The 26,980-nt window shown below is 41.0% G+C and overlaps 1 protein-coding gene across 6 annotated transcripts in view; it reads right to left on the bottom strand.

Moving 5' to 3' along the window:
• Psme3ip1 (proteasome activator subunit 3 interacting protein 1) overlaps positions 1–26,980 on the bottom strand; it is a 35,543-nt gene that overhangs the window by 5,672 nt on the left and 2,891 nt on the right. For 3 of the 6 annotated variants that reach the window (XM_069992361.1, XM_069992362.1, XM_069992358.1), the window contains exons 2-6: positions 14,994–15,131; positions 14,305–14,403; positions 13,778–13,900; positions 8,726–8,858; positions 3,887–3,951 (exon numbers count right to left, since the gene is read on the bottom strand). In XM_069992361.1, coding sequence (XP_069848462.1) covers positions 3,887–3,951; positions 8,726–8,858; positions 13,778–13,900; positions 14,305–14,403; positions 14,994–15,120 — 547 coding nt within the window. In that variant the 5' untranslated portion in view covers positions 15,121–15,131. The other 3 variants (XM_069992359.1, XM_069992360.1, XM_069992363.1) reach the window with 2 other exon arrangements.

Here is a 26,980-nt window from a genome sequence, read left to right on the forward strand (position 1 = left end):
AAGAGTTGAGGGACAGCACCCAGGCCCAGAGTTCAGGCCCTCGATCGGACCCTCCCAAAAAAGTTAAAATACAGGAAAACTCATAATGATTAGAAATATAAAATCAACATATTGAGAAATATAAAATCAAACTAGTCAAGCTCCTAGATCTAATTCCCATTTTACAAGGAACACCACAGTGAAATCTAGAATATAGGCTACCACACAGAACAGACTCACTTTGCAAATAAAATACAAAAGAATAACTTAAAAGAAGGAAAAGCTAGACCTGTGATCCTAGCTACTTAGGAGGCTGAGATCTGAGGATTACAGCCCAAGCAGGAAAGCTCATGAGATTCCTATCTCCAAGTAACCACTAAAAAGCCTGAAGTAGAGCTGTGGTAAAATACTAGCTTTGAGCAGAAAAGCTGAGGAATAGAGTCAAGGCCCTGAGTTCTAGTGTGTATGTGTGCACATGCATGTGTGCACAGACATGCACATACATTCATACACACAAAAACAACATTCCCAACTCAATCCAAGATTCCAACAATCTCTATCAAAGTCTTAGCTGTTATTTTGACAGACTGATGAGCTTATTTCAAAATGGAAATAGAATAATCTTTAAAAGAACAAATTGATGGACTCATACTTCCCAATTTAAAAATTAAACTACAAAGTAAGCATGATCAAGACTAGTAGTGGCATAAGGGCAGATGTAAAGATCAACAGAGTAGAAAAGAAAACCCAGAAATGAATCCATATGTTTATAGTCAATGGTTTTTCAACAAGGAAGTCATGACAGTTCAGTGCAGGAAAGAACAACTGTCTCAACACTCCTATAGACTGGCACTGGATCCTTACTTCATGACATATGCCTACATTCCCCAGAATGAAACAAAGATGGGGTAAAATTCTTTTAAGAAAACAGGCATAAACCTTTTTAACTTTGAATTAGTTAATGGTTTCTTACATGATACCTAAAGCACAAGAAAGATGTCACCAAAACTAAAACCTTATGCTTCAAAGGACATTATGGAGAAAGTGAAAATATTTGCAATCATCTATCTGATTAAGTGCCCAATATTCAAAATATATAGGGAATTCTAACTTGAAGGTTGAATATACGCTTTCCTAAAGAAAAGCATAAACATGGCAAAGAGATAGATGATGAATGTCATCAATCATTAGGGAGATGCAAATCAAAACCACAATGAATCTGTGACAAAGCGCACAGCAAACTACATTTAAAAAAATCACCTCCACTATAAAAGAAACTATCCATGAGGATGTATATAATAATTTTTTTAAAAAGAGAGAGGTAAGTATTGGTAAGGATGTAAAGAGATCAGAACCTTCATATGCTGTTGGTACAAAGGAAAAATAGTGCACTTACTTTGGAAAGTAGTAGCTTCCCAAAAAGTTAAATATACAGTTATCACATGACCTGAGACTAAAAACAGTTGCCTATACAAAAGCCTGTATGCGAATATTCATGGCAGCATAATTCATATTAGCCAAAAACCCTACATGCCCAGAATAATGGACAAACAAAATGTGTATGTTATATAAACAGGCATTAGGCAGCCACTAGTAAATAGTACTTCATGCTAAAACATGGATGAATGTTGAAAACACACTAACTTAAAAGAAGCCAAACACAAAAGGACACGTAATACTTGATTACACTGAGATGAAATGGCCCAGAAAGGCAAATCCACAAAGAAACTGATTAGTGGTTTCCAGTGACTAAAGAGAAGAGGGCATGCGGAGTATCTTGTTAGAGGTAAAGGCTTTCTTTTGCTTGTTGAAAACATTTTGGAATTAGATAGCAATTGTGATGACTGCACAACCTTGTCAACACACAAAACATCACTGAGCAGTATTACTTTAACAGGCGAGTTATATCCCAGTAACTTTAAGACAATCTTTTTGAGCCAAATACAAAGGTTGGCCCTTCCTTGGATCATTGTTTTTTAAAAACAAAACAAAACCAAACAAACTAATTTGTCAATCAAGCCAAGTGCAGTGGTACTTCACTTGTAATTCCACCACTCAGGAGTCTGAGGAAGACTGCAACCTTGAAGCCAGCTAAGGCTAACAGAGACCCTATTTCCAAAATAGATAAACTAGGAAAATAATACTAACTTGACATTTGATAATTATTGTGATTATTATAGATATGGTAATGGTATTACTATTGTTAAACTAAGTTACTTTTTAGAAATATATATTAAAGAATTATGAAATTATTTCTGGGATTTGCCACAAAACACCATACTTGGGAAGGTGTAAGTGAACACTGGATACATCCTACAAGTCTTTAAGGGCTCAGTGGTAAAACACATGCCTAGTGTGCATAAGGTCCCAGTTCAATTCCTTGCACCACACACACACACACACACACACACACACACACACACACACACACTGATGGTAGGATATAGAAGTTCCTTATACTGTTATTCAAACTTCTGAATCTCTTTGAAGTTATCTATAATAAAATGGGGGATTTCTTTTTGGGTGGTACTCAGCTTTATGCTGGCTAAGCAGAAGCTCTACCTCTTTAGTGACACTTCCAGCCCTTTTTTGCTTTTATTATTTTCCAAGTAGGGTCATGCATTTTTGCCAGAGCTGGCCTGAGACCACAGTCCTCCCATCTATAGATTTCAGTGTAGTTGGCACCACAGGAACATGCTGCCACACCTAGTTTATTGAGATAGGTCTTGCGAATTTTTTTGCCTCGCCTGGCCTGAAACCACAGTCCTCCAGATGTATACCTTCTGAGTAGCTAGGATTGTAGAAGTGAGCCACCATGCCCAGCAAGTACATATATGTTTGTACATACACAGAATAGGTCTGGATGGGTACATAGAAATGTATAATATTTCTTCCATGTGGAAAAGAACTAGATTGAAGACAGTGTTGGTGAAAGAGCGGCTCTTCACTCATGGTCCTTTTGATAAGCAGATTCTAGAGCAAAAGGATAAAAGTAACAGCCCACCATCACTGGTATTCTATGGGTCATTTTTAAAAGTGCTTTTTTTTTTTTTTAAGATAAAGAAACATAAGCTCTGTTTTTTAGATGACCTGCTAAGTTTAATAGAGTCAGATAAAAAACAGACTTGAATTTCTCATTTCATTTTTCTTTCTTTCTTTTTTTTTTTTTTGTTGGTCATGGGGCTTCAACTCTGGGCCTGGGCACTGTCACTCAACTCTTCAGCTCAAGGCTAGAGCTCTACCACTTGAGCCACAGTGCCACTTCCAATTTTCTGAGTGGTTTATTGGAGATAAGAGTCTCATGACTTTCCTGCCCCGGCTGGCTTTGAACTGTGATCCTCAGATCTCAGCCTCCTGAGTAGCTAGGATTACAAGTGTGAGCCACCAGTACCCAGCGAATTTCTCATTTCTAATCCAGTCTCTAAGAACATTTGCCTTTACTTATTTGGTGCCACTTGATATAGAAGCAGATTCATCACATAAAAGTCATTAGGCAAAGCAAACACACTCCTGGGAATTGTATTAAACTTCTAGGCTCAATCCAACCATCAGCAGGAGCTAGGCATTCAACTTCCCATGGTAGCAAACCAGGTGAAATCAAGAAACTTGACATTTGGCGGAGACAGAGACAAAGCCCTTTGTGAGAAGAGGTCATCTGACCAGGGCTTTGTAAGCACTCCCAGGACAGCAATTGTCACTTACCAGCTCCGTGGCATCTAATGTATTTCTTTTGCAGGGCAGCTGCTAGCCTCAAATATAAATCTTGCTTGGTATAAAAGTTTGGAAACCAAGTTTAGGAAGGTTTGTATGAAGACAGGAATCCCCTTATTTATGGATGGAATGATCCCAGTTCCTCATCATGCTTCACAAGGTGTATGAGTAAAAGAGAAAGGAAGGTGCCACCTACCTTGGCTCTTCTCGTCTGGTTCAGGGTCTGATTTCAGTCTTTTCACACTGTTCCCACTCTCTGAGCTGTAATGAAAACACAGTAATCTCAGCTATGATCAATCTCAAGGATCAAAGCTTAAGAGAGTCATGGGCAGCCTCGGGATGCTGGAATGATCTGAAATGGAAAGCCTTTATTTGGATTCCTAATCGAAGTTCACTTCTGCCAAAAGGCCTGATACGAACAGGAAACCAAGTAAGCAAGTGCTCAGGGTGGGCAGTGCACCAGGTTTTATCCCTAACACAGTACTGCCCTTTATACTGACTGGTCAGAAATTACGTTCATAATCTTTTGATTGGCTAATTTGAAATGGTTCAAAGTTTATCTGAGCAATCAACCAAAACCAGAATACTTGGCCAAGTATTCTGACTTGTCAGAAGTCAGCTGGTGCTCTACTGCTTGTGCCATGTTTCCAGCCCCTATAACAGCAATTCTTTTTTTTTTTAATTTTTTTTTATTGTAAAGATACTATACAGAGGGTTACAGTTACATGAGTGAGGTAATGAGTACACTTCCTCTTGAACATTGTTACCCCCTCCATTGTTTTCCCCCTACCATCCCCTCCCTCCCTCCCTTCCCCGAGATTCTTTTTTTTTTTATTGTGATTAAGTGATTACATAATTTCCGGAATTTCACAGTATTGTGGAATAATGATGTTCATTTAAAGCCACAAGTTCATTCTAACTTTCCTTGAGCAAATTGTCTATCACAGTCTGTAACATATAACGGTGTTCACATGTTATACACCATATATGTGATCAGCAGCGTGGGGATATTTAGTAGTGGTTCAACCAGATGAGTGGGAGGTCTTTGTTTCTTAAGTCCTGTTGGTTTTGTCGTATCATCTAACATTTTGGATTTAGCATCCACTTATCAGGGAGACCATGTACCATTTGTCTTTTCGTTCTTGGCCTACCTCGCTCAACATGATTCCTTCTAGCTCCATCCATTTCCCTGCAAATGCCATTATTTTGTCATTTCTAATGGTTGCATAATATTCCATTGTGTATAGATACCACAATTTTTGGATCCATTCATCTGTGGTGGGGCATCTGGGTTGTTTCCATATCCTAGCTATTGTGAACAGTGCTGCAATAAACATGGAGGTGCACGTGTCCTTGTATATTGGTTCCTGTTGTTCAGGGTAGATGCCTAGAAGTGGTATGACTGGGTCGTAAGGGAGGTCAATCTTTAGCTTTCTAAGGACCCTCCAGACTGCTTTCCAAAGTGGTTGTATAAGTGTACATTCCCACCAGCAGTGTAATAGGGTTCCTCTTTCTCCATATCCCCTCCAGCATTTGTCGTTGGCTGATTTGTGGATGTGGGACATTCTGACTGGGGTAAGGTGGTATCTCAGGGTTGTCTTTATTTGCATTTCCTTCACCACCAGGGATGATGAACATTTCCTCATGTGTTTCTTTGCCATTTTTATTTCTTCATTTGAGAAGTCCCTCTTTAGTTCCCTTGCCCATTTAGTAATTGGTTTGTTAGGTTTGGGAGGGATTAGTTTCTTGAGTTCCCTGTATATACAGGATGTTAACCCCTTGTCTGATATATTGCTGGTAAATATTCTTTCCCAATTAGTAGGTTGTCTTTCTAGCTTAGTTGCAATAGCTTTATCTGTGCAGAAGCTTTTTATTTTAAGGTAGTCCCATTTGTCGAGTCTCTCTCCAACTTGTACAACAGCAATTCTTATAACAGGAGTGGCTTAACTAAAATAGCTTCTTGTAAGACAGTGGCTACTCTTAAAGAGGCAGTGACTACCCTTAAAAAGGCAGTGCTAGATGGGTGCTGGTGGTTCACACCTCTAACTCTACTCAAGAGGCTGAGATCTGAGGACAAACAAATCCAAGAGACTCTGATTAACCAGCAAAAAGAAGGAAGTGGAGACAAGGCATAAGTAGTAGAGTGCCAGGCATGAATGAGTGAAAAAGCCAAATGAGAGTAGGAAACCCAGAGTTCAACCCCCAGAACCAGCACGCACGAGCATGTGCACGCGCACGCGCGCACACACACACACACACACACACACACACACACACACACACACACACACACACACACACACACACACACACACACACACACACACACACACACACACACACACACACACACACACACCCTCAATATGCATACAAGCCAGTGTAATTAAGTTAGGTATCAGTAATACATAATGAATAGCATATTTCACAGCTTCTAAGACACCACTGAATGTGTTAAAATGTCGGGTAAGAAAGAGGTTTATTTTAGAACCACTGAAATATGGTTATTTCAACACAGAAAATTTTAAATATATTTCTCAACTGTTCCTGAACCTAAGTCACATGGGAAATTTTTAAAATACTTAGAAGGAAATATAAAACTTGCATTCAATAAAGGCTGAGGAAATTTTGTAGCACTGGAACTTATAACTGAATATGAATGAGCTAGGTACCCAACAGTTGTCTATACCAACAAAGCAAGGATCTCGCTGAAGAAGGCGTGAAATAGGTGCTGCTTCCAGTCTTCCTACACACGAGCAGCTTCAGATCTTCACCAGGCATCAGAATCAACCACAAATGTGAACGATCAAGAGTCCACACTTCAAATTAGTGCACCAATGAGGCCTGGGAATTCACATTCTTAAATTCACAGGCATCCATAAGCCCAGGGCAGGGGTTATTGGGAATTCCTGCCCCAAGAGGCAACGTCATTACTTTGCTTGTGCAAAGCATGATATAGTTTCAAAACCCAAGAAGACTTCTATGCAGGTCACCAAATAAGTTAACAGATCACTTCTGAGGTGATTTAATTAAGGTAAACAGGTAAAATACCCACTTGGTACCAGCAAGAGCAAGAGCACCACCAAGAGGTGTCTACCTGAAAAACTCTTCCTTGGCACAATCCAGTAAAACTACCCAGGTCTGAATACTAAGACTATAGTGCTTGTGTAGCAACTTAGTGAGTTCTTGTTTTGTTTTGTTTTGTTTTGTTTTGATGTCAGTCATGGGACTCGAACTTGGCCTGAGCTCTATTCCTCAGCTCTTCAGCTCATAGCCAGGACTCTACCACTTGAGCCACAGTGGCACTTCCTTAGTGAGTTCTTGAGAGGAGTGATTCATAGCTGTGGGCCCTTTTCAGGCTACTCATTCTCCCCTCGCCTCTGCTGTACCACGACATTTTACATGTAGGCAATGTTCTTAGGAACATCTGCGGCAGATGGCTGATGTGCCAAACCCCATGACTGCATCAATACACTCCTTTCAAAACACATGGCTAGCTGCCAATATACCATATTGATTTTCCTAATAGACTACACTTAAACTTAACATCACTTTGCTCATGGTCTGGTTGGTCCAACTGATTCAACCACCCTATACCATTTTAGGTCTTGAAAAGGGAGGAGGAGCATAAGAAAGAAGTTAGCAAAATCTCTGGGTAGTACTACCACCCCCACATCAATCAAACTGAGCCACAGCCAGGTCTGTAACCCTGTCACAGCTGCCACATTCTTTTAATGTCTTTGAAGCAGCTGTTCACTCTGCTTGGGATGTTCTCGCTCTTATTTATCAAAGCCCTAGTGTCCTACCCAATCAGCATCTTTTTCTTGTCTTTTGTTGTTGTTGTTGTTGGCTGTAGGGCTCAGGGCCAGGGCACTGTCCCTGAGTCTGTTTGTGCTCAAAGCTAGCACTCTACCACTTGAGCCACAGTGCTACTTCTGGTTTTCTGGTAGTTAACTGGAGGTAACAGTCTCGTGGACTTTTCTGCCCAGGCAGGATTTGAACTGCTATCCTCAGAGCTAAGCCTCTTGAGAACCTAGGATTATAGGTGTGAGCCACTGGCACTTGGCTTTTTTGTTGTTGTTGTTTTGTTTTATTTTTGAAAGTAAAACTATATGTAGTCTAAGACTGTATGTAGTCATACACACACACAGTCTATATATATATAGTCTAAGACTATACGTAACACAGAGTCTATATATTAGGCTAAGACTATACGTAGTCTAAGCTAACCTGGAACTCACAATCCTCCTGCCTCCACCTCCTCAGGGCTGGAATTATAAATATGTGCCATTATACTATACCTGGCTTCAAGCATCATGTTTCAAATGCTGTCCCTAGCTAGACCTCACACCCCCCCAAGCAGAATACATTCTTCTTCCTTGTATTCATTACCCTCTAACAGTCCCTGCTTCAAGCACGCTGCTTCATGTGCCTAGCAACAGGCTCAAATACTGAGTTCCTGCTCTTCTACCATTGTGTGACCCTGAACAAAAGTTCTCAACCTCTCCAATTGTCAGGCTTCCCATTAGTATGACAGGAATTATAATAATCTGTAGTAAAGTTATCATTAAGGAAAGGAGTAAATAAGAGCTTGCACAGGAAGCAAGACCAACTTTATGATGTTAAAAATGGTCAGACTGGGGCTAGGAGGGTGGCTCAGTGGTACAGCATTTGCCTTGCATACATAAGGCCCTGGGTTCGATTTCCCAGTACCACATAAGCAAAAAGAAAAAAAACTGGAAGTGGTGCTGTGGCTTAAGTGGTAGAGTGGTAGCCTTGAGCTGAAGAGCTAAGGGACAGCGCCCAGGCCCAGAGTTCAGGCCCCACGACCGGACCCCCCCCCCCCAAAAAAAGGTCAGACACACAAGGGTCAAAGGCTACAAGAGATACCAAATATGAAAGGAAGAGAATTGTAGACATTGAAGAAGCTTTCCAGAGACATAGGCTGAGTAACCTCTTGCTCTAGATATCACTACAAGTACAGTTAGCAGGGGACAAGGCCAGAGGGAGGTTCATTGTATGAGTGCCGGCTGACCTCTTATGCTTCACAGCTCCTGCCAACAGCTTCGCCTGGGAGAACTTGTTCTTGGTTTCTATGGGTTTCACAGCCAGTTTCTTCTCCATTTCTTTCTTATTTTCTGTGGAATTACCCACCTTGTTGAGATTACTGTGAGTTACAGGTTAAGGTTCAAACTAAACAAAGGAGGAGCAGCCACAAGGCCATCAAACCCCTCCAAACCATCATGTTTGGCCTACTTACACAAATAACCCAAAGGAAGATAGCATAATCAAGGCCAAAATACCAGCGAAACAACTTTTTCCTCTCATTTAAAATGATCATCTAAGTACAGCCAGAAACCCATCGTAACTGATAACATGGTCAATATCATGCCTGAGGGGAAAACAAAGATACTAAGGAATAAAAGGAAAGGGGTTGGAAGAAGTGGCTTCTCAGCAAATAGGAGCTTCCTCCTTTGTGAGGTGAATCTGCATTTTGTACAATGTCCTCATGACCGCAGGGGCCCTCAGTCTCCACCCAACTCCTAAAGCTCTGCTGCAAGAACACAAGCAATATCGAACTACTGCTGTGCCCCTGGGTCTGTTTAAGGCTCTCTCTTAAATTGATTTCAATGAGGGAAGAAATTTTATGCAAAGAGGCTGTTTTAAAAAAGATAAGCAGGGACTGGGAATGTGGCTTAGTGGTAGAGTGCTTGCCTAGCATGCATAAAGCCCTGGGTTTGATTCCTCAGTAGCACCTAAATAGAAAAAGCCAGAAGTGGTGCTGTAGTTCAAGTGGTAGAGCCCTAGTCTTGAGCACAGAGAGGCTCAGGGACAGAGCTCAGGCCCTGAATTCAAGCCCCAGGACTGGCAAAAAATAAAAATGGAAAAACAAACATAAGCAGGGTTGGGTGTGCCTGTACACACCTGAAATCCCAGTACTCAGAAATCTGGGGCAGGAGTTCCAGGCCAACCTGGGCTTCATGGTGAGACCCTATCTCAGAAAAGAATGGGGGGGGGGGGAAGCGCACACATACACACACACACACACACACACACACACACACACACACACACGGGGGGGGGGGGTGTGGGGAGCATAAAAAGTACATGTCACCTCATTTTTCATTCCTGGGCCCAATCTCTGCTGCACAAGGTTGGACATTGCTGTTCTCTTCACAGCTCCTTACCCCTTACCACCAGCCCACTCCTGAACATCCCTTATGTTCTTTTGCACACTACTAGAGAGAGCAGCTAAGAAGTCTAGATACCAAGTTGCCATTGTGCATTACTGGAACAACAGTGACATCTAGTGCCCAAGAAACATGAGAAGCAGCCCAAAGCCGCAAGAGACATCATCAGTTGAGCATGTCTTTGTATTTTCCAACCAAAAAAAAAAAAAAAAAGAAAGAAAGGATTGGTTCAATGAGGCATTTTAAAACATTTGTTTCACTAGACATAATATAGAATATAGTATGAAAATGGAACTGTATAAATTGAGGGGACGGGTGGGTTTGGGAGATGCCAGTGAATGATGAAAGAGGTGACATTGATCAAGATATATTGTGCTCACAAACTGACATGTTGAATTGAAACCTCTTTGTCCAACTACTTAAAAGGTAATTTCTTAAAAATACAGAATTTGAGGCTGGGAAGGTGGCTCAGTGGTAGAGTGCTTGCCTTGCATGCATGAGGCCCTGGGTTCGATTCCTCAGCACCACATAAGCAGAAAAAAACGGAAGTGGCGTCATGGTTCAAGTGGTAGAGTGCTAGCCTTGAGCTGAAGAGCTGAAGAACAGAGCCCTGGCCTAGAGTTCAAGCCCCACAACTGACAAAAAAAAATTAAAAATAAAAACAAATAACTTAAAAAGATATTATACAATATTGTTAAATATTAGGTTAGCATAAGAATAAACCAACAAGATCTGTTCTATTTACATGGCACAAACTACATCGTATTTGTATTCAGTGGTATCACATTACAAATTGTATCATGGGGGTGTAGCTCAGTGGAAAAGTACCTGACTAGTATGTGACAGGAAGCCCTGGGTTTATTCCCAGTACTGCAAAAAAATAAAATGTATCATGTTATGTGCAAATGTAAGAGCCAGATCCAAATCTAGAGATCTTATAAACAATATCAGGTCCTTCCACTCCTATCTCCACATGTCTCTGGCTATTGGCATGTTTCTTCAGCTTTTCTAAACAAGCAGAACTTTCCAGTTACCTTTGGAGTCTCTTCAATGCTGCACTGAAATGGTACAGAACAGCAAAGTGTTTGTTCTTTCTTTCCTTTGAGTTGAAAACTGAAGGGCTTCTCACATTCACAGCCCTGCTATCCAGAATGTCCTCTGGGGGACATTCTGTCTTATTTGCTAGACTGCTGTAAAACAAGACAAAATTCAACTGAGAGGTGCAATTAGTGTATTCCCTCACAGGAAAAAACCCGAAAACACGTAACTGCCTTGTTCTACAAATGTCAGCATTTAATATTTATTCTGGGGTCCATCAGGGCAGGAGTAAAGGGGGTGCAAAAGACTCAATCTCAGTCCTTCAGTGGAGACAAAGATGTAACTTAGACCAACAACTATCTCCACATTGCACCTAAATGCTACTGACGAACTGAGACTATGTGCCAGAACTTCTGTTGCCAGTTCAGATCTACATATAACTCCAGGGACTCTGCCCACATTTGTTCCTTTTTATCCTTCCTTCCCTTTCTCTTTCTTTCTTCCCTTTTTCTTTCATTTCCTTCCTTTCTTCTCCCCTCATCTATTTTTGTTTGTTGGTCATGGGGCTTGAACTCAGGGCTTGGGTACTGTTCCTGAGCTTCTTTTGTTCAAGGCTAGAGCTCCATCCTGTTGAGCTACAGCTTTATTTCCATCCTGCTCACACTGGTTTTATAACTGCAGTCCTCAGATCTCAGCCTCCTGAGTAGCTAGGATTACAGGTGTGAGCCACCAGCACACAGCTCTCTTTCTTTCTGAGATAGGATCTCAATATGTAGCCCAGGCTGCCCCTAAACTCATAATCCTCCAACCTTAGACTGCCAAGTGTTGGGATTACAGGTATTTACCACACCTAGCTCCCTCCTGAAATCTCTTGAATACTCCTGGGTATGAAAATGCCAATTAACACACTCAAGCCACATGATGAATTCTAGAGAGAATTCCTAAAGGGAAGCCTATTCAAACACAATATTAGTAATGAGGCTATTCAACCTATAAGCTGGCAATCATTAGGATGATCGTATCAGTGTGTCTTGCTAGTCACTTGGTCACAAATTTACTATAGAGCAGGTACTAGGTAAATCAGTAGTGACCAAGTCCTGGCATTTTTTTGTTTGGTTGTCCTTGAGTTTGAACTCAGGGCCTTGTGCTTATGAGGCAGGCTGTCTACTACTGAGACATGCCTCTAGCTCCAAGTCCTGATTCCGACAGAGCTTACTTTAACTTTACATTTCAAAAAGAGATAAAACCAACCAGAAAAAAAAGTAAAGATTTTCAGACAGCAACTAGTGCTATTTTTAAAATTATATTACAGAGCTGAGGCTACATCCAATGGTATGGCAAGTGCAAGCATGCACAAAGCCCTGGGTTCTATCCCCAGTACAAAGAAAAAAAGTTGTAACAGATAGCAATCGAGTGGGGACAACTGGAATTGGGTACTTAGGGGAGGAGTCAGAGAAGTAATGGTGAGCTGAGACCTGAGTGCCATGAAATGTTAGTCTTGTAAAATATGAGGGCAGAACATTGCAGACCAAGGAAACAGTAAAAGCTTGAGGTGTTGAACTAGAACCAAAGTTCGATGTGAGAGAGGAAGTAGAAGACTAGAAGAATGGAATACAGATAACACGAGGAAGAGTGGTTTGACCACACAAGAGCACTGGCTGGCTTAAATCATGTGGAATACAATGAAGAAGGTAACTTCAGGTTTGGTCAAGTGGTTGCCTAGAATGCAGGAGGTCCTGGATTCAATCACCAGTATTGGGGGCGGGGGCAGGGGGTGGGAAGACTGTAGACTTAAGTATAAAGGAAGTCAGAGTGTTTCAAGTCAGAAAGTGACAGGATGCCTTGTAGGTTTTTTAAAGGTCTTTTTGCAGTCTAAGGAACAGATTGCAAGAGGATGAAAGTAGAAACAGAAACTAGATGGTCACAGAGTCCATAACTACTACAGTGACAAGAGAGACAAGAAGAATTAGGGGGGAGGGGGGAGGCTGGGAAGGGATGTGAAGGGTAAACAAAGGAGGAGGCTGCAATGCTTGGTAAGAAATGTACACATTATCCTGCCCATGTAATTGTAACTCCTCTGTACAGTATGTTCACAAATTTAAAAAAATTAAATTAAATTTAAAAAAAAAGAAGAATTAGATTTTAAGTATATTTTGAAAGGAGTTTTTAGCCCAGGCAGCTGGAAGTAGAAGAGCACTAGTTACTGAGACTAGAGACTAGGAAGACCATATAAAGAGACTACAGTGGAAGGCAGTGATAGGGCAGAAGTATATGGTATTGAACTGAAATTCTGACTCAGCCAAGTTACATTTGCTTATTAAGACCTTCAAGCTGGGCCTGATGATGCACGTCTTGTAACTTTAGGGCTTGAAGCAGGAGCACTATACAATGAGACCCTGTCTGAAGTAATTTTTGTTGCTCTTCTATAGAGACAAAGCACACTCTACCAAGAGGAAAGTCTTACTGAGAACAGAGAAGATATACTGCAAGTCAATTTTTTTTTTCAACAAAATGACTTTCAGTATTTCAATGAACACTGATATGTATAGCCTGAAAAAAAATTAACAGAGTGTAGTTGTGAAACATGTCCTTTTTAAACTCAGAAGCAGTTTCTCCCTGGATGAGGCTGACTGAATTGCCCATCTGTCTCTCTAATCCCACATGGCAAGAATATTCTGCTCTGACTTTGAGGATTTATGCCTTCAGTTAATCCTAAAGGATGTGAATTTTTTATTACAACACACTCCACAAATGACTGCCAGTTATTCATTTAGTGGCAGGTACCAGTGTTGGGAGAGACTTTAGAGATCACCACATGGAAAGTGACACTTGACAGGTTTCTCAAAGTACAAAGGATATTCTGTATTCCTTCAGTTCTTTCAATTCTTCTTCTCTTCGCTGCTTTTCTATTAGTTCCTGCTGCCGAGAAACCTCATCAAGGAAGTTGGTCTCATCTTCATCTAAGCCTCTTACCATGTTCTCTGAGGAAAAAATTAAACAAGGATCACTGTGCAGGCTAAGGAGCAAAGACAGTCTTTTCTGACTTTTCTTTTTCTTTTTCCTAATAAACAGTAAGTCTTTAGAGGTTTAGAAAACAGAACTTTTAAACATCATGGCTTTTGAATAGATAGCATAGCATAAAATTAAGACATTTCTCCCATTACTAGATATTAACAGATATTAGCAGAGAATTAAAATGGTATCTTGAGCTCTAAACAAAAATATTCAATGTGCTTTAGAAGGCAGTCTCTTTCCCACCAAATGAGCATCTGGAGACTAGGTAATCAAGACAATTCCATTGCTAATTAGAAAGAGCGTTACACGAGGCAAAAGTGCATCAAAAGGCCCAGTGGAGTCCCCCAACTGTGTATATTCTGAAGCTTACTGAATTTGAACTGCTCCTCATACTCCTGCTGCTTTCTGTCCTTCTGCTCCTGCAGCCGTTCATATAGAGACCGAGGGTCATAAACCTCCTCTGGACATTCTGAAAGGAAAATGAGGAAAGGAAAGGGAATGAAAGAAGATACTTCAGAATTATGTCATATTATTTTGGAATCCCAAGACTTGTACAGATACCAGCAAGAACGGAGGAGATAAGAAAAATAACACAAAGTCCACAGCTTCCCTTTGCATCTGAGAGGGGCAAGCAGTTCTCAAAGCCATTTGTCATGTCAACAGAGCCTGAGACAGCTCAATGGATGTGCAGCCAGACCAAACCCTCCACACATGGATCCACCTTCAAGGAACATACAGGCTGGCAGAATTTCCTGGAAGCTGTGTGGTGGAGAGCATCCTGGTTCTGCTATATAAACCTTACACAGGCTGCTTCACCCTCTGGGCGGGGTTGTCGTCTCCCAAGTGAGGACGATTAGCACCTCCTTGACAGGGTTGTTGTAAGGATTAAGACTATTATGCTGAGTGGTGCTGTAGCTCAAGTGGTAGAGCACTGGCCTTGAGCTGAAGAGCTGAGGGACAGCGCCCAGGCCCAGAGTTCAAGCCCCAAGACAGACACAAAAAAAAAAAAGAGAGAGAGAGAGACTATTATGCTGAATGTCTAGGTACAGGTCTACACACCTTCTGGATCTTCAGGTTTTCGAACTTTCTCCCATTCTTCTTGCCTCCTTTTGCGCCGTTCATCTAGTTCTGCCTCGGACACAAACCTCTTTTTGATGACAAGGTTACCGTCATCTCCTCCATCCATAATGGGACAGTCTGTACAAAGAGGAGAGGGGAGAGAGAGAAAAGAAGGAGAGAGGAAAAAGAGGAGAGGAGAAAGGGGAGGGGGGAGGGAGGGATGAGGGAGGGAGGGAGGGAGGAGAGACTGCAGTTAAAATTCCAAAGAGAAACAAGATTTAGCTCTGACTCACCCAAAAATCGACTTTTAAATTTTTCTTCCAGTTTTTTTGGGGTCATGGAGCCTAGGCTCTGTCCCTGAGCTTATTTTTACTCAAGGCTAGTGCTCTACCACTTGAGCCACAGTGCCACTCCTGGCTTTTTTTCAGAGTAGTTCATTGGAGATTAAGAGTCTCATGGACTTTCTTGCCAAGGCCGGCTTCAAACCACAATCCTTAGATCTCAGCCTCCTGAGTAGCTAGGATTACAGGCATGAGCTACCATTGCCTGACTGTCAGGTAGTTTTTATTAACATCTATTCTATCTACAAAGCCAGCGAGAATCTGGAGTAATTCTCACTACCTGGTGTTCCCACAGTAAACCTTACGTTTGCAATTCTCTCCGTCCTTCTATTCGAATCAAACTGGCCTCCTGGGCACCCCACCTTTTCCCTAGTTCTCACTGGACTTTAATTTCTGTGCCCCTTTTTTTTTGCGGGGGGGGGGGGGCAGCTGATACTAGGATTTGAACTCAGGATTCAAATTCACTAGGCAGGCATTCTACAGCTGGGCCATACCTTTTTTGCACTGGTTATTTATAGTTTTGCCAGTACTAGAACTCAGGGCCTTGTACTCATTTGGCTTGCTTCATCAGCTCTGCCACTTGAACCATGTCTCCAGCCCAGTATTCTGCTAGTTATTTTGGAGATGGAGTCTCATAGACTTTCCTGCCTAGGCTGGTTTCAAACCATGATCTTCCAGATCCCAGCCCCTTGAGTAATTACAGGTATGAGCCACCAGCATCTGGCTTAAATTGGAGATATATATTTGGGGGGCAGAAGGGGTGAGTTGTGAGGCTTGAACTCAGGGCCTGGGGGGCTGTCCCTGAGCTTTTTTGCTCAAGGCTAGTGTTCTACCACTTTGAGCCACAGTTCTACATCTGATTTTCTGGCAGTTAATTGGAGTTAAGAGTCTCACAGACTTTTCTGTCCAGGCTGGCTCTGAACCGTGATCCTCAGATCTCAGCCTCCTGAGTAGTTAGGATTACAGGTGTGAGCCACCGGTCCCTGGCTTGCACTGGATATATTGATAGGGTCTCTCTTTTTACCCAGGTCTATGCCTAGACTGATTCTTCCTACTTTACACTTTTTGTCATAGCTAGGATGACAGGTAAGTCCCACCATGCCCAGCTTCTACTGAAATGAGGCCTCATGCATTCTTCTGCCTAGGGTTGGCCTGAACAACAATCTTCCCAATCTTAACCTCCTACGTAGCTGGGAGAACATGCTTGAACCGCCATACCCAGCTACTAGTTGAGGAAGGGTCTCACCTGGGCTGGCCTTGAAATATTATCATCCCAATTTTAGCAACTGGGATTGCGGGTGCATCTGGCACTCAGTTTTCTTTCACATGTAACATTATAGCTTCCTGAAAGTTGTCCCAGAGATGTGACACGATCCTGATTTTTACCTGATCTTGCTTCCAGAGAGATTCAGACAGAGAACCTTAGGTTCTCAAAGAGACTTAGTGATGGGGTCCAGTCTGTAGAGCAGGAAATGACAGGCCTAGGGGTACACAAACCATACATGGGGAGAGTAAGACTAGAAGAATCTGGATCTGCCAACTTCTAGTATAGGCTGACTCATTAAATCTGGCCTGACTTTGTTCTGTTATTGCATGTTATTCCTTTTTTTTTTTTTTTTTTTGCTTTGTGCCAGTCCTGGAGCTTGAACTCAGGCCCTAGGGACTGTCCTTGAGCTTCTTTTGCTCAAGGCTAGCACTCTACTACTTGAGCCACTGCATCACTTCTGGGATTTTGGGGGGGAATAGAACCCAGGGCTTCATAATGAAGGTAAGTTCTCTACCACTAAGCCACATTCCCAGCCTGACACAATATCTCACTCCCTCAACAATCTCAACTATGTTATGCATTTTGGGGAAATGAGGGCTGGGGTTTAAACCCCATGTCTTGTGCTTGCTAGGCAGGCCATTTATCCAGCCCTTTTTGTTTTTGTTAATTTTTGGTTAAGGTCTCATGTTTTTCCTGGAGAAAGTCTTGGCCACAATCTTCCTAGCCATGCCTTTCAAGTAGCTGGATGTACTTCCATCACACCTAGATTATTTTTGTTAAGGTTGGGGATCTCACTAACATTTTTCCAGGACTAGCCTCAAACTGTAATCCTCTAGACCTCACTTGCTTTTAATGATGCAGAAGATTCCCAAATCTCTTCTCCCTATATATCTACCTGAACCTTAATTCAGAGAAGAGGGGAGAAGGAAACAGAAGAATATGTATTGTTCCTTTTATAGTAAACCTCTCTGACAGGGTGACAACAACCAAGATGCATTGTCCACATAAATGGAGATGCTAAATTGAAATCCCTTTATATAACTATTTGAAGATGATTTTTCCTCTAAATTACTTTATAACTTTGTTTTAAAGGTGATATACAGTAGGGTTACCTTTACATACATCAGTTAAGAAGTACGTTTTCTATTGCATAGTATCATCTATTCCCTCATTCTCACTGAAGTTAATTTTTAAAAAGAAAATAAGAGTAAACCTCCTTCTGCCTTTCCTTTCAATTCCATTTGCTTTTAGAATTCATGCTCTACTCAGACATGCTACATGATATTTACAACAATATTCTCTAACAAGGAGGCACATACTCAATCCAAAGTTCAGATGCCTCTACCAACAAGAACAATGAAATTAATTATGACTAATTTGTCTGCTACCACAAAAATAAAATTTTTAAAATATTCTCTAATTCATGGCTGGCACTCTACCACTTGAGCCTTATCTCTGGTTCTAGCTTTTTCCTGGGTAGCTTGAGGACAATGTCTCAAATTTTTCTACCTGGTCTGGCTTTGAACCTCAATCCTCACACCTCAGTATCCTGAGTAGCCAACATATCTATGTTGGCACATGTAGGCATCTCTTGTAGGATACATGTTACTATTTTCTCTTTCTCCTGGCCCATGTGGTACATACTTTTTTTTTTTAATGTATGCGAAAACATCTCCTTATATAAGGATGCTTTACAGATAAAGAAGTTGAGGCCTAGAGAAGTTAGTTAGGTCACTTGTGTGAGATATAGGTGGTGAATGGCTTGAGCTAAGATTCAAATCCAGGGGGCTGGGAAGGTGGCTCAGTGGTAGAGCGCTTGCCTTGCATGCTCGAGGCCCTGGGTTCGATTCCTCAGCACCACATAAGAAAAAAGCCGGAAGTGGCGCTGTGGCTCAAGTGGTAGAGTGCTAGCCTTGAGCTGAAGAGCTGAGGGACAGCGCCCAGGTCCAGAGTTCAGGCCCCACGACCGGACACCCCCCCCCAAAAAAAAAGATTCAAATCCAGGCTTATGTGGAATATTCACACTCTTACCCACTTCATATCCTCTTCCCCAGAAACCACTAAACTTTGGTTGAAAGTTAAGTTCTTCCTACATCAGATCCCGGTGCCAAGAATGCTCACAAAACATTTTTATTCCGTAAAGATAGAAGTGGAATTTGGGGCAAATCCAAACTTTCAGAACTAAAGATATTATCTCTGCCTGAATCCTACTATTGAGGTTTTAGTTCACTGTATCAACAACGAGAGAGAATTGTGAAAATTACTTCAGAGAAAACTAAACCAACTGCCAGAAGCTGTTGCTCCTACCTAAGACCCAATCTGGACATTTCTGATTTAGTAGCACTCAATGTCTCCAGCCAGACTTACAATAAAAACAGAGTTTTTCAGTTTCTATGTCCAAGCCAAAAATTCCTCAAGCTCTGCACAACCACCTCTTAGGAAATAAGAGCCAACAATTCTTATTTAATGTCCCTGGCAGAGAAAATGTAAACTATGTCAAGCTCTGATGGACAGGACACAAACACTCACTTTGCCTCTTTCTTATCATAACTGTCTGCTGTCCTTTTTATACTGTATTAGCTGTCTGACTTTCTCTCCTTACCCCTTGATCCTGGTCAATAATTCTGAGTATGACAGGTCCTTCCAACCCACCTGATAGATGACACTCCACTGGCAACTGAATTTGACCCAAGTTTAAAAGTTCAACATGGACCATCAGCTTGGTTCTCGGGCATCAGTTTTTGTTTAGATTGAGCTGAGATCTGTTTCCCTACACATTTCATACATAAATTCAATCCACAGGGGTGACACAAATTGAGTGGAATTTTTTCCAACATGACAAGACTTCAATTGTTTGAAGACAACTCCCACATTCCTCTTAACGGTTGCTTTTCTGAGCCAAACTTTCCTTGTTGCTTTATTTTTAGAAATGGAGAGAAGCCGGGCACTGGTGGCTCACGCCTGTAATCCTAGCTACGCTGGAGGCTGAGATCTGAGGATCCCGATTCAAAGCCAGCCTGGGCAGGAAAGACCGTGAGACTCCTATCTCCAATAAACCACTAGGAAAGCCGGAAGTGGCTGGCGCTGTGGCTCAAGTGGTAGAGCGTTTGCTTTGAGCTGAAGAGCTGAGGGACAGCGCCCAGGCCCACAGTTCAAGCCCCACAACCAACCAAAAAAAAAAAAAAAAAAAGGAGAGAAATAAGCATTTCATAGCAGTGACTTCATCAGATTGTATACCTGATTTAAATCTCTCCACTCTCATGTTTTAGTTTTGTTTTGTTTTTTTGTTTTGCCAGTCCTGGGGCTTGAACTCAGGGCTTGGACGCCATCTCTGAGCCTCTTTGTGCTCAAGGCTAGCACTTTACCACTTGAGCCACAGTGCTACTTGCAGCCTTTTCTGAATAGTTTATTGGAGATAAGAATCTCACAGGCTTTCCTGCCTAGGCTGGCTTCCAACCATGATCAGATCTCAGCCTCCTGAGTAGCTAGGATTAGAGTCATCAGCCACTTGAGCCCAGCTCACTCTCATATATTTTTTAAAATGAAAATAATACATATTCTGAAAAAGAAATCTTCCAACAGGCCAAAAGAAAATCTAGAATAGGAGTTTGGTTTTGAAATAGAAGTTCTAGAGGAGTAAGAATCTTCCTAGTATTTATGAATCATTTGGAAAAAGTCAAACTTACAGATTCTAAGAAATGCTTCTTATTCTTTATGAGCTTTCTCCAGTAATAACCAAAAAGTATTCACCTTCTATACAAGTGGAGGTAGTATGCACTATCCTCTTTCATTTACAAGGATAACAATCACAAGTATTTAGTGAAAATAAGGAAAAAAGTAATAGAGAAACTATTTCCCATCAGCTCTTTAAAAATCCCAAAAATAATTCCCGAAAATCCTGCTACAAGGTTAAAACTGATGAATACTTTTTCCTCTCTCTCCTCTCCCTCTCTTTCAATACACAGTCCAGGCTGGATTCAAACTCATGGTTCTCCTGACTCACACTGGTTAAATGCTAAGTGCTGACATTACAGGACTATGCTAACCTTCCCAGCTCTGAATTTCTATAGTTTAAAAAGGATTATCTTAAACAGACTGGGCTATCCATCTCTTTTGGGGGGGTGGGTAGGTGATGAGAGAGACTAGTGGGATGGCAGGTGTTCTATCACACTCAGATCATCTATTTTTCTTTCTTTTTTTGGGGGGGGTGGGTCCGGTCGTGGGGTCTGAACTCGGCCTAGGCGCTGTCCCTCAGCTCTTCAGCTCAAGGCTAGTGCTCTACCACTTGAACCACAGCGCCACTTCCGGCTTTTTTCTTTTTGCTTATGTGGTGCTGAGGAATCGAACCCAGGGCCTCAGGCATGCAAGGCAAGCGCTCTACCACTGAGCCACCTTCCCAGCCCATGATCATCTATTTTTCAATCTGCATTTCCTTCTGTAGGCTCCCATTCTCTGGAAAGTCAACTGCTGTGGCTCCTTCCTTGTCTCCAACACCACTAAGTGATTCTATTCTAAATTAGGAAAAGTCCAAGAAAGGCAAAAAAGTCCATGAACAAGTAGCCATACTCCTGAATATTCTGGTTTAAGTCAGAAAAATTATTCTCCAGAAATATTCAGGATTCAAACCTTTACTATCAATAACCAGCCAAATAAGTAAGCTTAATTTTAGACACACTTCAGTATCCATATTCAATTCAATGACTCTTTAACAAGTTCCTTCTGTTGTAGTCTCCTTATGAAGAGGTCTACAGGTAATGAGAAAAATTATGAACTCTGCCTGAAATCAAGAGACTTGGATTCAAAACCTAAGCAGTTCTGCCTCTTACAGTGTGACACTGGCCAATCACTTAAAACTCCCTTGATCCCTGAGGGCCTCATCCTCAGATAGCAATTACCAATGTTGATCAAAATAGCACTGTGTATAAAGCTTTTGTGTAGGAAAGCAACATAATTCATGCAAAGTACTTAACACTGTTTGGCACAAGCTTTAAGTGCTTTGAAAGATTTCCCACTACTACAAAGAACTATACTATGCTCTCAAGGAGTTAGAAAGAGATCAGTGACATAAACAGAACATTTGAAGTGGGAAAGCTACTACACCAAACCGAGAAGTAGAAGTTAGCAAACACACACCTTTAACTTTAACAAAAATAACAAATTATAAACATTGTCTCTCTACAGAATTTGATAATACAATATTTGCCCTTTCCTGGTTATTTATTTTACCATTTTACTTTATTAGTAGTTCAATTTAAATAAATTCAGCATTGTGCTGAACTTTATTGGTCCAGCACTCCACTGTACTGTATGGTATAAATTTTAAGAGAAATAAGCTTTAAAACATAGTACTCAGGCACTACTTATACCAGATAGCAGTGTACACAAGTCACTGAAGTGAATAGGACAGTCATAGGTAGCACTGAAGGACACAAATATGACTGGATCCAGTTTCCTAGGTTCAAAACCTGAAAGTGTGTCTACATTCCTTCCCCCACTTCCCTACATCCAAGTTGTTTTCTCCACTTCATAATGGTCTCTTTTGAATCCAACCTCTACTTTCATTGAGGGATGAATCCTTTTTTTTTTTTTTTTAATGCCAGTCCTGGGGCTTGAACTCAGGCCCTAGGCACTGTCCCTTGAACTCTTTTGCTCAAGGCTCTACCACTTGGAGCCACAGTTCCACTTCTGGGTTTTGAGTGGTTAACTGGAGATAAGGGTCTCATGGGGACTTTTCTGCTTGGGCTGGCTTTGAACTATGATCCTCAGATCTCACCTCCTGAGTAGCTAGGATTACAGAAGTGAGCCATCAAGTGCCCAACTGTCCCTATGCTTTTATTGCTCAAGGCTCATGCTCTATAACTTGAGCCATAGCTCCCCTTCTGGCTGCTTTCTGGTAGATAATTGGAGATAAAAGTCTCACAGACTTTCATGCCTGTGCTGGCTTCAAACCATGATCCTCAGATCTCAGCCTCCTGATAAATAGGATTATAGTCGTGAGCCACCAGTGTCTGGCTCCCCTTTATTTCTTCTTAGCCAAAACTGAAGTTTACAGTAAGGGCCTTTTTTGGACTGATTCTTGATAGACAGGGTCTTGCCCATACCTGGAACTTAATATATCTATTTAATCTTTTCCTGCCACAGCTTGAATGGTAGGCCTGTACCACAACAGCTAGCTACTCTGTTGAGTTAGAATCAAGAGTTTTTCTGCTCAGGGTGGCCTAGAGCTTCATGCCTACCAATCTCAGCCTCCCACATAGTTTAGAATGCCAAGCTCATGTCCACCTATTGAGACAAGGTCTCCTGAACTTTTCTGCCCATGCTAGCCTCAAAGTTTGATTCTAGCCTTCTAAGTAGCTAGGATTACAGGTGTGAGCCACTGGAGCTCAGCTCTTCCCTTTCTGTATTTGTTTTCTTTTCAGGGACTCAATCCTACATATACTATTTGCAATAGTAGTCCATGAGTCTCCTGTTTCTACCTTCCTTTCAACGCATTCTCTCCAGTGTCAGCCAAATGATCAAAAAGGCAAACTTAATACTGTTACTCCTGTCCCACTTAAAGTACCAGATACAGCCTTCACAAACACACCACTGGCCAAACTACTGTGAGGTAAAATTAACCCCAGCTGAAAAATCACTTGTTATAAAGTCCATTTCCATTCACATGATCTCTCTGAATCTGTCTCACTTCTCTCCTATCTTTTTTTTGTTGGTTTTTAGCAGCAAAGGGGTCTGAACTGACAGCCTCACACTTATGAGGCAAGTGTCCTACTATAGCAGCCATGCTCCCAGCCTTTTTTAACTATAGCTATTTTTTTCAGCTAGGGTCTTGCATTTTTGCCCACAGCCAGCCTTAGATTCTCCATCTAGTACCTAGGATTTATAGGTATCTTAGCTATTTTTCATATAGGTTACTGAGAATGGTGGCCATTAAGCATAAGAAGGTTGTTTTCTTCAACATCACACAAGGGATTCTAACCAAAAGTACACAATTTCTGCAGTAGGAAACAAAGTAATAAAAATTAAATTATTCCAGGCATTGGTGGTTCATGCCTATAATCCTAGCTAGTCAGGGGGCTTAGATCTGAGGACCCCAGTTGAAAGCCAGTCCAGATAGGAAAATCCATGAGATTCCTATCTCCAATTAACCATCAGAAAACTGGAAGTCATTCTGTGGCTCAAAGTGTAGAGCACTAATCTTGAGTAAAATAGCTCATGGACAGCACTGAGGCCCTGAGTTCAAGTCCCACAACTGGCAATAAATAAATAAAAATTAAATGACTTTATTATATAATTGGGTCTATCTTTCCTAACTCTTATGAGCTAGAGATGTGGATCAAGTGGAAAAGCACCAAGTACAAGGCCACAATTTCAAACCCCAGTGCTGCCAAAAAGATAACTCTTGCTACTTCCCATTAGCCTGCCTTCCTCCCTTCTTTCATTTCTTTCTTTCATCCTCCCTCCTTCCCTTCTTTTCTCCTATTCCTCACTCCCATCTTCTTTCTCTCTTTCACTACTTTAATTTCAGCTGACTAAAAATAGTGGTTAGCTGGGAGCTAGTAGCTCATTCCTGTCATCCTAGCTACTTAGAAGGCTGAGACCTGAGTTCAAAAACCTCAGTTCAAAAACAGCTCAAGGCAGAAAAGCCTATGAGACTCTTACCGCCAATTAACATGCAAAAAAACAGAAATGGAGGTGTGACTCAAGTGGCAGAATGCCAGCCTTAAGCAAAAAAGCCAACCAAGAGTGTAAACCCTGGAATACTGGCACACAAGCATGCATGCACACACATACACAATTCTTGTGAAGAGTCCAACACTCACTGGCTGTGTAATCTGCAATAAGGAGTGACAAGTCTCTACAACTTATCCCTTCTGGAAATAGCAAAGCTAGAAAATTACACTGCACTGACTTCTAATGCCTATTGCTTAACTAAAATGTTCACAAATCTCTTCTTCTCTTTGGTTTGCTAAAATAATGATAAAACAAAAGATAAGCAAATGTGAGATCTATTAAAGATCAATGCTTCAGAGGATTTACATTAAGAAAACACTTATTTTGTCCTTACTTTGTTCAAGTTTAGCACAAATAAGAAGGCGTCAACTTTCTCTTACCTACATAGCTTTTTTTCCAAGATGATTCAAATTTAAATATTAAATTAAATATTATTGTTTCATTTAATTTTGTGTGCTAGGGGTCAAATCTGGAACCTCTTGCGTGCTCTACACTCAACCCAACATTATTTCTGAAAGAATTATTTAAGTTCTTCAAGTAATGAATTCATGGAAAACCAAAACCATATCAAAATCACTTTTCCAAACTTAAAAGTTTCAAACTGGCAAAAATAAAGAACATGATGCTAGATGTCGTAGCTCACACCTGAAATCCTAGCAAATCCTGGAGACAAAGGCAGAGGATGGGGGGAGGGGGAGATGGGAAGGGATGGGATGGGGAAACAAAGGAGGAGGCCACAATGCTTGATAAGAAATGTACTCATTACCTTGCTCATGTAATTGTAACCCCTCTGTATGGTATTTTCACAATTAAAAAACCAACAACAACAAAGGCAGAGGATCTTGAGTTTAAGGCTAGCATGGCCATATAATGAGGCCCTGCTTACACACACACACACACACACATGCACACATGTGTACACACACAAATACACACACACACACACACACACACACAAATAGGATTTTCAAATTTGTTTGACAGTGAACAAAACAAAGTACCAGGCTTTGTATTCAGGGCCTCAAGCTGGCCCAGATGCATGCTGGGTTGGTGCTCTACCATTTGTGCCACACCTCTCACGCAGCATTTTGTGGTTATTTTTGAGATGTAGTCTCTAGACTTTTCTGTTCAGTCACTCGATCCTCTGGATCTCAGCCGCCACAGTATCATTCATCATTCAGTGGCATAGGGTAAAGTACTTATTTTTGGGCAAAGTTCTGTTCTTATATTTCAATCCAAAGTAACAAACACTGTGTTTAACTGGAAATTGTCATATTTAATTTCTGTTGGTATGATGGAATGGGCTGCACAAGTTTTAAAATCCAAAACTTATACGGCTGCCCCCAAAATAATTGCTATCCCTGAATAGACAAATTATTCTACGTAGACAGTGCCATGATGCAAGCTAATGAGATCTGATTTCCTATGGAATTGAATTTTGTGATGGCAGACAACTTAAGTGTTTACATCACTGGCTACCATGCCCTTCTAATTCTAAAATTAGAGAGATTTTACATGTAAAAATATGCCAGGGGAATCAGATTCCTGGTGTTCTAAAGCTTTATTTCGGGTAGAAAAACGAATAATCCAATCTATTGCCTTTTATCAGTAAATATGTAGTTTACTGCTTTCCCAAGTATGAACCCTGTTCAGTCACCTTGTATTTCAAAATGTAAGACAGAAACTAAGAGTAATTTTCCTTCTGGCTAAACCAATTATTCTTCCCCCCAAAAAACACAAAAACACACACAAAAAACAAACAAACCAACCCCCACTACTTTCTGGCTAGAAGACACTTCTATCAAGAAACAGTAATTCAGACAAAGCTGAGTTTTCCTCTAAATAAAGTACAAAATTTCTTCAGTAACTAATGCAAAAGATACTGTTAGTAGTTATTACTAGACAAAGTAATTACTAAAGATAGTAAAGCCAGTCTTCTAACAGTGAAGCTTAATATACTACAGTTGCAAAGGAAACTAAAAAAATCTAAAATAAGACTACAACATAAGCAATTCCATCCATATTTAAAGTGTTAATCATAAAAAAGTATTTGTAGCAGCCTTCTAGACATTGAAGAATCACACAATTTAAATATACACATATTCTCTTTCCCTAATTATAAGGAACACAGTCTCTTCATATGTGAATTTACTTTGACTTCACCTCTTTGTGCTGTAAGACAAAGATAACTAATTTAAATATTGGCTCACTTAGCTGGTCTTGAGTTCCTTAGTTCACATAAACCTTTCAGAATATAGGCAATCCCTCACTATGAGTGCTTCTAATATTAGTTGTGTATTTTTTACAAATTGTGACAAAGTAAATGCAAAACTACTTCATCTGGGGTTCACAGAAAGAAAAGCAGCAGTTCTTCACAAAGCAAGAGGAAAACCAGACAATGTCCAATTGTTTTAGAACTACTATTTTCACAGCCAACATGGTACCTCCCTAAGAGATTTTCAAGGGCCTTTGGTTCTAAACTAGTTTGCAATCTGGGCAGCCTTTATAACCCAATCCATACACCAAATCATACCTAACACCCATCTTTATCTTTAAAAAAAAAAAAAAAAAAAGGGCTGGGATGTAGCTCAGTGGCAAAGCGCTTGCCTAGCAAGTGCAACGTCCTGGGTTCGATCCCCAGTACCAAA

The sequence above is a fragment of the Dipodomys merriami genome, unplaced genomic scaffold, assembly GCF_024711535.1.
Source record: "Dipodomys merriami isolate MVZ:Mamm:240054 unplaced genomic scaffold, mDipMer1.0.p SCAF_41, whole genome shotgun sequence".
NCBI lineage: Eukaryota > Metazoa > Chordata > Mammalia > Rodentia > Heteromyidae > Dipodomys > Dipodomys merriami.